The sequence below is a fragment of the Pectinophora gossypiella genome, unplaced genomic scaffold (assembly GCF_024362695.1).
Source record: "Pectinophora gossypiella unplaced genomic scaffold, ilPecGoss1.1 Pgos_58, whole genome shotgun sequence".
NCBI classification, from domain to species: Eukaryota; Metazoa; Arthropoda; class Insecta; order Lepidoptera; family Gelechiidae; genus Pectinophora; species Pectinophora gossypiella.
In genome coordinates, this window is record NW_026063268.1 from 105,407 (window position 1) to 120,030 (window position 14,624).

A 14,624-nucleotide genomic window follows, 5' to 3' on the forward strand; every position below is an offset into this window, starting at 1 on the left:
CGACAGCTGTTTCTTGACAAAGAAAAAAGAACAAAGAGCGTAAATAAATAAAACTGCTTCTTGCTATCATAATTTATTTCATTTCATGTTTCTGAATTATTAAAAATTAAAACTTAAAGTCCGTATAAATAAAATGGTTACCAACGTTTTCGTTTCGTCACCCATAGCGCCTTCTGCGCCACAAGACGACATTATTTACCAAGCTCCTTCAGTTAAATTAATAGTTTATGACAAGGAAATTGGTACTGGTACGCTACATGTAACTAGAAGGTAAGGTTTTTAAAATATTTACATACCTACATGAACTCACGCTTGTATCCCTTTACGGGGTGGGCAGAGCCACAAGTAATCAAAGAACTTGCGTCTACTGTTTATGCGAAGTCCTAAGATGTTTTTTTTTTACTTTTCATGGGTTTGCTTGGCTCAAAACCTGCCCAAAGGCAGTCACGAGGCCTAAGATGGAGCGAGCTCGCCCAAAAAGTGCCTGTTCACTCTGGCCTTGAAAACACCCGGGTTATAAATTTGCATTCGGAAATACAGAAGACGGCGAAAGTACGGCAAAGAATATTCCACTCCCTAGCAGTGCGTGAATGGTGAAGGACGATGCACCTTATAGTGTCAAGGGATCAGCGTTACGCCCATATACCTAAATCCTGTCGGGTTCTACGACATGCCTATGAAGTTATGGCACTGTATACATTCTTTACTCCCAGCAAAGCACAGAAACAATAAATTAATACATAACATAGCATCACGACTGTAGCTTCGAAGGGGTAGGCAGAGGTGTATAGTAAATTATACAGGGTGTTAGTGACATCGTAATGAAAACTTTGAGGGATGAATCAAACCATGATTCTGAGATGATATCAAGTGGAATTTTTCGTTGCAAAAGTATGGAACTGAAAATAATTTAAAAAAAAAAACAAACAAAAAACTCCTCTTCTTCTTTTCTTTGTGTGTTTCTTTCTGTGTTCTATTGTGTACAAATAAATAAATAAAATAATAAAAATATCTTGAATTTTCCGACAGGTAATTCCATTTGATATCAACTCAGAATCATGGTTTGAATCGTCCCTCACAGTTTTCATTACGGGGGTCACTAACACCCATACTTGTATGGCTACCTGTATGTACTTGTAAGTGACATCGTAATGAATACTGAGAGGGATGATTCAGCTGATTATTTTGAGTTAATATTAAGTGGAATTTTGCATCACAAAAGTATAGAATTGAAAATAATTTTAGAAAACTCAAAAATACAATATTAATTTTGCGACAGAAAATTCCACTTGATATTTTAACTCAGAATCATGGTTTGAATCATCCCCGTCGGTATTCGTTACGATGTTACTAACTGTATATTAAAAACTGTATACTAAAAAGGCGCAAAACTTAAAGAGCTTTATTAGCTAATCTTTATGATGAATTTAATTTCAGCAACGTAGTGTGGAGTACAGCTGTGTCACCAGCTCCTAGAATCTCTCTCCTGTATCCGACCATCTCTTTCCACGGCATCCAGAGACACCCCTCCCCTGCCCTGTATGTGATCATCAATTATGAACTCAAGTAAGTCATTTCAAAATACTTCAACACTTTTGTTTTCGAATACTCTTTTTCGACGGAAAATTCCACTCAGAATCGTGAGCTGAATCATCCCCCTGAGTATTCATTATGATGTCTGTTAATGATGTTTTGTCACATATGTAGGTTTGATCATCATCTGTCAAGCATTCTGTCCGCTTATCTAACCTGAAGATTTGACAGGTCCGATTTTTTACAGAAGCGACTGCCTGTCTGACCTTCCAACCCGCGAAGGGAAAACCAGTCCAATACAGGTTAGGTCACATACCTCCGTAAATGCATTTCTCGGGAATGTGGGTTTCCTCACGATGTTTTCCTTCACTGCTGAGCACGTGATAATCATTTATTATCCAAACATGAATTCGAAAACAAATTCGACAATCATTCGTTTAGGCCTGTGCTGGATTCGAACCTGCGACCAACTGGGCTACCACGACTCCCACGTATGTAGATTTGTGTGCGTCAAGCTAGCGGCCAAATTTCGCTCGCCGTCAAGCTAGCAAGTGCAATAAAACATGGCTATAAATCCAGAACCGTGATGGTACTATTTTTTTCAATAAGAGTACTAATTTTTGGTATGGTCAAATTATTTTCTCGTGCCCATTTTTTTTTTGAGGCCGCTAGCTTGACGCACACGTAGATTTGATAATTTAAAAAAAATGTTTCAGGTCTGTGTTTCCCAACCTGGCTCCACAGCCCACCAGTAACGAGGATAATGATGATGACTACGATCCTGAAGACCAGCCCATCACTCAGTTGAGGTATGCCTTCTTCTATCGTGTGGGTTGTGAGGTGGAGTACCAACCTCATCAACCCTGGTGTCAGGGTATTATTGAGCCGCCAAAGGCCCCTAACATGGCTCATGTAACGACTACATACTTACATCAGTCAGTAGTAACCGGGACCAACGGCTTAACGTGCGTTCCGAAGCACGGATCATCTTACTATCGGACAATCAGGTGATCAGCCTGTAATGTCCTAACCAAACTAGGGATCACAAAGTGGTTTTTGTGTACTGGACCACGGAGGCCGTTAAACTTCGTCCGTACGTATTCTTCACAGATTCGTACCACAGAACACCAGCGACCTTGAAGCTCTCCACTCAGCTCTAGACGAGGGGCAGACGCTGCACCCCGACCCCGCCGACGAGGTTTACGACGATGAGAATTTCGAAGGTCAGTTTCTTCAAACAAAAGGTCACTAGATATAAAAATGTCGTTATTACCACACGCCATCGGGGGTCGAAGTAAATCAAGCTCGCTCCAAGCTCGAATCGGTGGGGGGCAGAGAATGTCCCTTCTATACAGGGTGTTAGTGAGCTGCGCTCTTGTCGGTGGAGTAATCGCCATTCCTCTCTTCTTCCCGCCAAAACCTTCACCTCCCGATACGACACAACCTGCACCTTCTCTTTTATTTGTTTCATAAATGTTATCCTAGGTCTACCCCTTCCTCTCTTCCCTTCAATTTTTCCTTCTATAATGTTTGTTATAAATGAATCGTGTCGTATCAGGTGGCCAATCATATTTCCTCTCCGGTTCTCTATAGTCTTCAATAACGTAAAAAAAGTAAAAAAAAAAGTATAACATAAACACAAAACAAAAGTAAACAAAAAGCGTGAAAAGTACTTTTTTTGTTGTTTTTTTTTTGTGTGGTTTTGTTTTTGTGAGGACTAATACAGCCCGAATGGCCACTCTATTGTGGCCAAGTCCCTACATATATATTTAAAACTCCTCTAGACCGATCCGTTCGACTAGACCGAGCGTCTTTTTGGGAGGAAGCTCCATGACCTCCTGGGGATCCATTGTGTGGCCCCCCAGAGCTCGGCTTCTACTGTGTATGAGAGCCTCACAGCTGCACAGCAGGTGTAATGGCGTCTCATCTTCCTTTAAACAGAATCTGCATAAAGGGGACTCGGTCAGCTCCATTCTATGTAGGTGCTTGTTGAGTCTGCAATGCCCCGTGAGGGCCCATATTAAGATTCTTACCCGCCCCCTAGTAAGAGTAAGGACCTCTGATGTATCATTGGTTTACTGCTGGGATCCGAAGCTGCAACCTCACATTGAGAGCCAAGCGTTGTTCCAACTGATCTGCTACTGTTGACGACAGGTCGACATGGCAATCGGGGCATGAGGTGAGCCGCGGAGGCGGGGTCGCCCCGCACACCCGCACAGTCCCCGCGGCGTCTTAGTCTTAGTGTCGCACGAGTCCGTATCGACCGCGTTTATCGATTATAATCTCGCTCACATAATTTATTACTATTGTATTTTAAAAATGGCTATAAAATGAATAAAGAGCGATTTGTGTTTGACAAAGCTTAAAGAGATAACAACGAATGCAATTTTGTCAGTCACGGCAGAAAACTGGAGCAATTTCGAAAAACATGTCCAGAACCTTGAAAATGAATATTGGGAAAAAGACATGGGAATGGTAAATGAAATGGAAGATTTTATTATAAAAGTCGGAGATACCAGTGACGAAGATTCTTTAAGTTTTTGTAGCGATACGTTAGATGATTCAGATGAATAAATATTAACTTAAATGAAAACGTGGTATTATTTTATTCACATTTTGTTACATACATAATAAAAATATATCGATATTGAAAACGTCACGTCACTAGAGAATTGCCATGTCGACCTGTCGTCTACATTACGGGTTTTGTAAAAAATTAATCATTTTACCAATAGGAGACGTCTTCGACTCAGCTGCTGATGTCTTAGAGGAGGTAATGTTTGCCAACACGATGATGGTGACAAGACTGCAAATAGACGAACTGCAGCCCTCTATAGAGGATTATCAAGGAGGTAGGTAATATGAAACATTAATTAATATTAATAACGGAGTCACCAATTCCGAGTTTAATCTCGGAGCTTTCCTTCTCCTAGATGGTTGCAAACCAATGCTGGGAGGCCGTCATCAAACTGCGTCTCAGGCGATGCAGCGTCTGTGGAGTGGGTAAAAGCTGCCACAGAAACGCTGTTTGAATCATCTGATAAAGATGTAAAGGCCTGAGATGATTGAATTAATATTAATAAATTGGAAAGTGTATAAGTGTCAGTCTGCTTGTTTGTCCAAACGAAAACGGAGCAATGAATTGACGCGATTTTTTGATAGATCACATACACAAAAATGAGCCATGTCAAGGGCCTTTGGCGGCTCAATAGTGACCCTGACACCAGGGTTGATGAGGTTGGTATTCCACCTCACAACCCACACGATAAGAAGAAGCCGGAGCCGGAATTAAAACCCGTGGCAATGCCATGTAAGTCATCCGTTAACATCCGGTAACAGGTTGATGGTTGCGATGATTGCGAGTGTGGAGTATCACCACAAACTCTGACTATTAGAACTACTAAAACTATGGCTCACCTTTTGTGCTGTCCTAAGTGCCCCCCCGCCGGCGTGGTCGACGATTTCCCTCATTCAGCGCTTATCGCTATCGACCCACTAGGGTCGATTAATTCTTTCAAATATTTTTCCTCTCAGACGACGCCCTGAGCCGAGGTTCGCGCCCAACTGGGCACCCTCAGGCCTGTTGTCTTAAACGTTGTACCGGGTGAGAGCCTTCAGCGCTCCCCATTTGTCCGGCCAAGTAGTTAATGCCATCTGCGGCAAGTCTACAATAAGTCACGTCAAAAAAAAAAAAAAAAAAAAAAATGTCCTAAGTGCCCAAACACCTGCACTATTAAAGACCTTTACGAAGCCACTGACAATGCCGTAAGCGTGGCCAATTATTGGTCAGCAAAAATTTAGTATCGATCGCCATCGACTCGCAAAGAAGAAGAACAGAACTAAATTTTTTTTATTGCTTTGTTTCAGATGATGATGAAGAAAGAGGATGAACAAGAACATTTTAAGTTGTAAATAATCTTAAATACATACATATAAAAATAGCACCGCGCCTGTATCCCCGAAGGGGTAGGCATAGTGTTTTTTTATTTTATTTTACAATAAAAATAATACTAATAAAATTAGGAGGCGTCTGCAGGAATCGGGGCCAATGTGTTATTTGATTAACATTAAAGAGTTTTTTATTTAACATTTTTTTCCACTGCGTCGTTTGTGCCTATTTTCCTCTTCTTCCTGTAATATTCTATCCTTTCTTCTAAGCTTGCTGCAAAAAAAAAATACCCATAGTAAACTTATAGGCCTCAAAATGGATGCCAGCGACAGCGGCGCGGCGGCGGCGGAGCGGGGAGCGACGCGTTCAAATGCTTAGATTTATATTGAAGTGTTCTCGATGGCAGCGGCGCGGCGAGCGGGGTACGAGCGGTGTCTCTGCGTTTGGAACTCGCCTTTTTGTTTCCTTTGTTCATTATAGGGATTCAGATCTTTTGTTCATAATAAATCGTACGAAACAAAAAAATACTATCGAAAATGCGTTGTCGCCGTTTCGACATTGCGTTCATCTGAGACACAACCCTATACCGCCGCAACACCGCGCGATCTGGCCGCTGGCATCCAGTTTGAGGCCTTAAAGATGTACCAACTACGGTTTTAGTCGACTAGTCGATTAGTAGGCCTTAGAAAGCCAATAGTCGGACGAATAAATACTTTATTGCACATTGACTAGTAGGCTATCCCGACTAGTGGGCTATCCCGACTAGTCGTTGTCTAGCCTGTGTATCGCTAATTATAAGTCTATGTAGCATACAGCCAAGAGACATAATTAGAAAAAAAAAATATCAAAAATTCTCGAGATATTTATCAAATTGATGAAGCTACATTTAAATTACTTTAAAGTAATATTTAATATTGTGGCACATACTACATATATATTGTTGTACATTTGGGGTGGGTTGGGGGCGGTGTGGGATAACAGCATCACTCCATCGCACTTTTCTATACTTCTATCCTTTTCTGTAACTCAGAACCCTCATTTGTTAGAGCGAGAGCGAACGCATGCTGTCGCCTCGTCGATTTCGCCGCGTGCAGTCGCACCCGCTCTAGCAAACGACGGTTCTGAATAACAGAAAAGGATAGAAAGATAGTAAGGTGTGCTGACAATTTTTTTAAGACAATAGTTAAACAGAAACTTTGTATAAAAGGTTATTATAAGGTTAGTGATTACTTAGAAGATATGAATGCATGGGGTTAACTGTCTGAGAACTGATATTAGCCAGCTAAATTACTCAATTATAACAACATTTTGTTTTCTTTTTAAAAAAGAACGTCTAGGTTCCTATGCCGAGGATTTTCTTGCAGGTTTACCCCGGCTATACAGGTTGTGAGAAGCTGCAGTAGTTTTAGGCGGATGAGACGTTCGTTATGTAAAAAATGACGATTCAAAGTGTAACTATGTTACCTACTGAATAAAGATATTTTTGAATTTGAATAAAATGTAGTTTGAACTTAAGAATACTCACAACAAGTCTCCCTTTTCAACAAAGGCGTGTAAGTCCTAGGTTTGACTCCCTGTGTTAAGCAGTCAGTATAGGCCGTCATTCCGTCTCTTTCCCTCTTACTGTCATCTGTATCTTGCGTCTCACTCGCTTTTGATGTTTCCAGTTCCTTTTCCAATTGTTGTGAAGAGTCTTTTATCATTGTTGTTCTGTAATAATAAAATTACATCACGCCCGAATCCTTGACGGGGTAGGCAGAGATGTATAGTAATTATACAATACACCCACTTCTCGTCAGCTATGTTCAAGTCCCATGTAATAGGGGGCAAGCCTATTGCCATTAACCGGGAACAAATCCAGGAAACCATGTGATATCAATTACCTATGATGGCTATCGCGCGTATTCGTAGCGATGTGTCTGCGCGTCCTTACTTTATAAAATTTAAAATAATGACGTTTCCGTGCTTACTAATATACCAGACTGCTCTTTATGCGTACAACAATAGAGAGTTGTACAGTTGCAGAGGTGACAGACGAGGACACGATGCTCGGCACGCGCATATACTCGACAGGGTGCCTCATAGGCTCCGGAGGAGCGCGAAAACTGTGCATGTCATGGCCCCGGGAGTGTACAACAAACTGCCTGACCATATCATACAAGCAAAGAATTGTACTATATTTAAATTTAAACTTAAAAAATGGCTTATTGAGCAGGCATTCTATAGTTTTGACGACCTGTAATTGAATATATTTTAATGTAATTGAATTCCGTAGTAATATTTAATTTAATTGAATTTTGTAATATCTGTGACGTGTAATTATTATTATCAATAAATGACTATGACTATGACTATGATCCAGACATGAACTCAAACTCATAATGTCTAATTCATTCGTTAAAAGCCCGAGTAAGTAGAAACTGAGGAGCAATAGGTTAGCATGGGTAAAGAAAACATTGAGGGACGATTGAGACCATAATAGGCTAGTTTCCAACTAGTCAAATCAGCTACTTTTTACTAAACGTCAAAACACGAAATTACTATGGAATTTGTATGAAAAAGCACACTGTGACGTCATAGAAAAACATGACAGAATGTCGCACTAATTATTACGTTTTTTTTTCTTTATTAAAATGCATAAATAAGTTAAAAAGAAAAGGTTTTTTTGTCACCTTTAGATCTGTCTTTATTTAGTAATCAGAATTTCATAATTTATCTTTGACCTAGGGAACCACCCCATTCTGAGTTGATATCAAGTAGATTTTCCGTCGCAAAAGTAAAGAATTAAAAATATAAAAAAAAACATGAATTTTGCGACGGAAAATTCCACTCAGAATCATGAGCTCATTCATCCCCCTCAGCATTCGTTACGATGTCACTAACACCCTGTATAGGATAACTTACTTAATGCTATATAAAGTCCATTCTCCTTGTAGATGCGCAATGACAGATTTAAGTTCGTCTTTGTCATAGATCCAGTGCCGTCTCTCTGTTAGCTCATAAGTGCAGTGGAAGAGATTAAGAGGCACGTCTAAAGCCATGTTGTATTGAGGTTTCCTGAAATAATTAAAATAATTTTCTAAAAAAACTACCTTTATCTTGCCTTTCGTTTTGGTTTCATACAAGACCGTTAACCCGGCCGGTGAGATGAGGACTGAGTTCGGATAGGGCCCCAGACCTACGTAGAACCCTTGCTCAGTGATACGGGGGAAGACCTCATCGGTTGCAGAGGCGGAGATGGGAGCCATCGGTACGGCAATGGAGGACGGAAGGGGCTAGTCACATGTCAGTACTGTTCAGAGGCGGAGGACAGGACTAGTACGGCTTTGTAATAGACTACTCTGGGCGCCATCCCACACGCGTCAGACAGAGTACTGTGGGAAGGCAAGAGGGAAACCACTGCCCTATTTTGCCCTGAAAGTAGAATGCCGCACCGACAAGAGCGTGGCTCTTAAATAAGTGATGACTCACCTAGGATTCCTCTCGACGTCTAACAGCTCCTTGATGACGTCAACCGTCTCCTGTCTCTGTCCCACCAGCAGCAGGACGCCCATAATACACCTTATTTGATGCCAGAGGAAAGCGTTACCCTCTATCATTAGACAATGCATTGATGTTGCTGAAATAAGGATAAAAACTGTATATACAGCGAAAAATGAATAGACGCATGTAAATACCGGGTGTTAGTGACATCGTAACGAAAAAAGAAATGGAACGTCTATTTCATTGTCCATTTTGTAAATCCTAACATAGGAAATCGTACTCTGGCCCCTGCGATACAAGCTGAGCTTAGTGCAGGGACCGCCGCATAACTAGAGTAATTGGTCATATTATTATAGTTGTCTGTATTTTTATTAATGTAAAATTGTAATACTAAGTATGTTCAATAAAGATTATCATTTTTATTATTTGATTGTACTAAAAACGATGGTGGGTATTTTTCTTGTCGCAAATATTTAATTAAGATTTTAAGTTTTTACTGCGCCGCAATGTAAGTCGAACAACGCGAAACAGTCGCTAAACCTACGTGTGCGTGATACGATGTTGATATCTAGGTAGGAGTTTTCGTTCTCTTTTATTTAGATGCTTAGTGGTTCAAAGTTTAAAAATTGTTGAGTTTGTTGAAGTAGAAAGACCTACTGCCACGATTTATTTTCATGAATTTTGCGATAGGAAATTCCACTTGATATCAACTCAGAATCATGGTCTGAATCATCCCTCAAAGTTTTCGTTACGATGTCACTTACACCCTGTATATTCGTCACGCTGCATAAACTTCGATAGCGCGTTTCAGGCCTGCATTATTGAATGGTGGCGCCATCTGTTGCATGTGGGCGGAACTAGGTAGTCAACTAGTTGGGTCCGCTACACGTATATTATAAATGTAGGGGTCGGCTGACTATACGGTAGACCGATTAGCCGATTAGTCGGACCCATAAAGCCGATGGTCAGTGACGATATGGAGGATGGTCCATGATTACTTAGAAATACATAACATGATTCGGTAGTTTCCTAGGTCAAAGATAAATTATGAAATTCTGATTACTAAATAAAGACAGATCTAAGTGACAAAAAACGTTTTCTTTTTCTATTTAACTTATTTATGAATTTTAATAAAGCAAAATGTAATAATAAGTGCGACATTGTGTCACTATTTTCTATGACGTAACAGGCTGCTTTTTTAGTAATTTCGTGTTTTGACGTTCAGTAAAAAGTAACTGATTTGATTGGTTGGAAACTAGCCTATTGTACGTATTTGCAGACTATACTTACGACTCTCAGAATCCTCTTCTAAAGCAACAATATCAGCTCGAATGATTTCCCGCCGAAACTCGGTGACGCCATTGCCGACGTCCATCTTGCAAAGATGGCGGAAGTCGTGCGAGCCAACCAGCGCCGAGCATGCGGCACGCATGCGCGAGAGATCGAGCCGCGCGCGCGGGAAGTAGTACTTGTAGAGCCGAGCGGTGCATGAGAACCTAACAAATATATGAACATTTCCACGGGGTCCGCTTACGTAACCTGAAGATTTGACAGGTCCGGTTTTTTACAGAAACGTCTGCCTGTCTAACCTTCCAACCCGCGAAGGGAAAACCAGTTCAACACAGGTTAGGTCACTATACCTCCGAAACGCATTTCACTGGAATGTGGGTTTCCTCACGATATTTTCTTTCATCTCTAACCTATCAACATTAATGATCCAAACATGAATTCGAAAACAAGTTAAATAATCATTGGTTTAGGCACGTGTTAGCAGTAACTGTCACTACTATTCAGAGGCGGAGGACAGGAGTCCTACTCTGGGCGCCATCCCACTTGCGTCAGACAAGAGTACTGCGGGGCGGAAGGCAAGAGGGGTTTCCCTCTGCCACTGCCACTGCCCTATTTTTCCCTAAAAAAGTAGCATGGAAAATGCACTGACAAGAGCGTGGCTCTTAAATTGATGATGATGAGGCACGTGTTGGGATTCGAACCTACGACCTCACAATGAGAGTCAAACGTGACACGGAAAATGGTAATTTACAAACGAAACTAAGTGAAGCCAATTAAAACTTGGCAGCAGGGTGGGTGCTGCAGACATAGAATGCTTCGTGGTAGCGGTACCAAGCACAGTACCACGCTAGCCACAAGTTGGTAGTGTGACTGGGGATCGACGACCCAGCGCGGTGTCATGTTGGAAGTTGTATATATGCGTCGCGCTGTGCAAACTTCGATAGCGCGTTCTAGGCCATCTGTCAACGCCATCTGTTGCATGTTGGCGGAACTAGTTGGTCAACTAGTTGGGTTCACCACTTTGGTACTGTTTTGGTTTTTCTAGCTTCCTAGTTTGCCTATGGTCATAGAACAAGGACGTATAGGAACGGCTCTCCGCTCCCCTCCAGCAGCTGAGCTAGGTTTACCTCACCCCCGTCAGTCTTACTTTAGTCTTCAATCGTATGGCGTCAGACATCACACATACAGATACGCGTGTACGATAACGTCAATGTGTAGTGTCTGTGTAAAATGAGGTGTTTCTATGAAGTGTCCAGGGTATATCTTACCTAGCACTGTACTCAGGCAGGTCCACAGGTATGGGCATCCAGGCGACCGCTCTGATTTCCTTGGGCAGGAGTCTGTTCAAGATCTTGCAATACGGCATCTCTGTTGCTGTATCACTCTGTTGCTCCGGTGGATGCTTACTTCGGAGGGATATTGATATCACCTGCAATTTTATACAGGATGTCCCTCAATTATGGATCAAACGGAAGTGTAATGTGCATGTGGATCTGTGTGATATGTGGTATGTTTCTTTCTCTCTCTTTTTCAAGTGGATTATTAATTTATTAGCGGAGTGCAATAGATTATATTATGAATTTGAATTTCTGGAAGATAGCTTACTCAAATATAAAAAATTGATTCTTTTCTAAAGCTACTTAATTTCATTAAAATATTGAAAATCTAGAGTTGCCATTTTTTACATTTTTGAGATTTTTTCTGGTCCATTTAGTTTTAATTAGTTTAGTTTTAAAAATCTAGAGTTCCAAATAAAAAAACTGACGAATCTAGAATAGAGTATGGGAAATCGTTGAGAAACACTAAAAAAAGTAAATAGAATACTGAAACAATAATGGACCTGCCCAAAAGCACTGACACCCTTATCCACTCTACAGTCGTTGGTAATTATAGCTACCGATTCCAAATTCACCTCAGGAGTCGATGGTAGCTATACTTACCAATAGTCGGGGTTCCGTTAGGGTGACCAATTTTATGGATTAACTAGTTTTACAAGCTAGTATAGATTATAAAATTATACTAGTATTGTGTACTATAAAAATCCTTACTAGGTGGTATTTGCATCTCTTCCCTATGAGTTGGTAACATTAAAAAAACAACTGTCGAAGTCAGACGAGTGTTGGTCGAGTCTACTGTCAATTACTGTGTTTGCGATTGAGTGTTTTAGACAAGAAATATGCCGTAAGTATATAAAATATATTATTTTTATTGATTAGCATACATCTTGAATATATCCTCTACCGTTTTCTACAAAAACCTGAACATTTAAGCCATGATTTTGTTCCAAAAACATTAAGAGAAAAATATCGTATCAAAAAAAACGTCTCTTGACACTAAAATGGAGGCAAATTACGGAATATTACACGACGCATTATATTTTATAATGTTTTAAATATACCACGTTACTTATTAGTTACTCGTGGAAACACATTATTTACCGAAATAAACAATTATTTCAGCAGATGCCCAGGATATTGATTACAGGGTACACCAAATTTGGTCAACTTTCATCATGGTAACTAAACCTACCATCGACTTATCTGGGTTTAAGGGTTCGTACAAACGGAGCGCTAGCGTTATTTTAACTTCAGTTCTAAACAATGACTTTTTTTTCAGAGATGCTATAGTTCAGCTATAGAGAGGACACAGAGAGTAATTACAAAAAAAAAACGAATTACTAAACTGCCAGTAGATGTCCGACAGGAGCTTACGGACAGAAAGCGGCAGGCGCAATTAGATTTAGCAATAAGGCCGCCTTTTGTCTCTAGTGTCTCGATTTATTTGTTTGGTACGTCATTTTGTGCAATCAAGTATATTGTATTGCAAGACTGTAATTTTAAATTCTAATAAAAAATATATACTTTTAAGGTCCGAATGTTAAGTGCTTGGTAAAAAATGTAAATAAAACAAGCATTCAATTATAAATTGGTTTTAGTTCATATTAATAAACCTTAATTTTTCTACTGGTTTTCTTTAATTCCTGAAATCACACACACAAAATGTCTATGTTAATCTTACCCGTTATTGGTAACCATAGTTACCATCGACTTAAAAAGGCAGAAACGCTCAGTGCGAACAGAAACTTAGCGAGGGCGGCCATCTTGGTAAGAATACGGTGTTACAAATAAGTCGTGACCAGGTGTTATATTTATATTTCTTGTGTTTAAACTAAATAACATTAAAATATAATTTGAATACTAGTAAAAAGTGTAAGAAATGCGCTTTCAAATAAAAATTATTACAGTCCCTAGAACATGATACTTTACATGCTATTAACAGGCATGGCTGGGATAACTGAAAAAATGAGCGGATTCTGTCAATTCTAATTGGATTTGAGATAGATTTTATAATGTGATCTTTTTTATTTTTATCTAATTAGAATCATTGCACATCTGGCTTGCTGTTTCTGAATTTTCTTTATTATAGCCACAGTAGTTTTTGAGTTACAAGCCTATTTATAACACGCCACGATATCGCCCACCGAACGCCGCGCAAGTTCGAAATGCCTGGACTGTTGAGGCTAGATTTGCTAGTGCGCCTGGACTGTCAAGTGGTTAGCAGTCCGTCCACACCGATGGTACTGAGACGTCTCCCGGCTCTGTATAAGACAGGACTTGGTTAATGCGTGGAAGAGATGGTGCTCTATTGTCTGATTGGAGTCTTCCTGCACTGCTAGACCCTGGTAGTCCCAACCAAAGTACAGGATGCGGAGGAGGACTCGACGGTAATGGCATCTGCAAGTTTATTTCTTTATTAACTAAAATAACATAACACGTAACAACCTATATACCTCCCTCTGCTGGGCACAGGCCTCTTCTCAATCAACCGAAGGGGGTATGGAGCATACTCTACCATACTGCTCCACTGTGGGTTGGTGGAGATGTTTTTACGGCTATTAGCCGGCTTAACGTGCCGTCCGAAGCACGGAATCAACTTACTTTTTCGGACAATCAGGCGATTATGGCCTGCAATATTAGGACTAAACAAAGGACAGTCTCACAAAGTGATTTCGTCAATGTCCCCATCGGGAATCGAACCCGGACCTCCAGATGGTGAGCCTAACGCTCTAACCACTATAGATTTTTATAAGGTTTTGATACTTGCTTGGTAAAATCGAATGGTTTCTTCCGATCATTTTTATCACTTTCCGTATCACTAGATTGGTGTTTACTGATAATATTCTTCAACTGTGAATTGTGTGCTTCTAATTGTATAATTTTATCCACTAATTCCTGTGAAAAACATTAAATAATATGTAAAATATGGTATCGTAGAGGTTAGGTGGCAAAAATCATTGTTTTACACTGATAATATACATTTTTATCCAGGTTTAATAGATCTTCTCTGGTCGCGCCCTTTAACTTCTTCTGTTTCGGTGGTAATTTCTCCATTGTTACGAAAAAATACGGAGAAAATTGCTAAAACTAAC

At 40.2% G+C, this 14,624-nt stretch overlaps 2 protein-coding genes across 2 annotated transcripts; one reads left to right on the forward strand and one right to left on the reverse strand.

Annotated features, from left to right (window-relative positions):
* The first annotated feature begins 5 nt into the window (after nucleotides 1–5).
* LOC126381507 (methylosome subunit pICln-like) lies at nucleotides 6–5,620 on the forward strand. Its single transcript, XM_050030995.1, has 6 exons — nucleotides 6–270; nucleotides 1,438–1,566; nucleotides 2,250–2,342; nucleotides 2,644–2,756; nucleotides 4,269–4,385; nucleotides 5,401–5,620. The coding sequence occupies exons 1-6, from the start codon at nucleotides 134–136 to the stop codon at nucleotides 5,421–5,423; spliced, it is 612 nt and encodes a 203-aa protein (XP_049886952.1). The 5' UTR covers nucleotides 6–133; the 3' UTR covers nucleotides 5,424–5,620.
* Nucleotides 5,556–14,624, reverse strand: LOC126381509 (tRNA pseudouridine(38/39) synthase-like). The gene is made up of 10 exons (XM_050030997.1): nucleotides 14,512–14,624; nucleotides 14,300–14,427; nucleotides 13,756–13,929; nucleotides 12,036–12,063; nucleotides 11,464–11,624; nucleotides 10,196–10,401; nucleotides 8,894–9,041; nucleotides 8,327–8,479; nucleotides 6,948–7,132; nucleotides 5,556–5,695 (listed from the first exon to the last, which is right to left on the reverse strand). Exons 1-10 carry the CDS (start codon nucleotides 14,584–14,586, stop codon nucleotides 5,613–5,615), a joined length of 1,341 nt encoding a protein of 446 aa, XP_049886954.1. The 5' UTR covers nucleotides 14,587–14,624; the 3' UTR covers nucleotides 5,556–5,612.

What these genes read in the sequence shown, in the direction of transcription:
- LOC126381507 (XM_050030995.1), top strand. Translation starts at nt 134, where the DNA reads ATGGTTACCAACGTTTTCGTTTCGTCACCCATAGCGCCTTCTGCGCCA. An exon ending in ATCATCAATTATGAACTCAA is followed by an intron (nt 1,567 to 2,249) that starts GTAAGTCATTTC and finishes AAAATGTTTCAG; the next exon opens with GTCTGTGTTTCCCAACCTGG. An exon ending in CGACGATGAGAATTTCGAAG is followed by an intron (nt 2,757 to 4,268) that starts GTCAGTTTCTTC and finishes TTTTACCAATAG; the next exon opens with GAGACGTCTTCGACTCAGCT.
- LOC126381509 (XM_050030997.1), bottom strand. Translation starts at nt 14,586, where the DNA reads ATGGAGAAATTACCACCGAAACAGAAGAAGTTAAAGGGCGCGACCAGA. An exon ending in CTGCCTGAGTACAGTGCTAG is followed by an intron (nt 10,402 to 11,463) that starts GTAAGATATACC and finishes TATATTTGTTAG; the next exon opens with GTTCTCATGCACCGCTCGGC. An exon ending in GTTGAAAAGGGAGACTTGTT is followed by an intron (nt 5,696 to 6,947) that starts GTGAGTATTCTT and finishes TTTTTTTTGCAG; the next exon opens with CAAGCTTAGAAGAAAGGATA.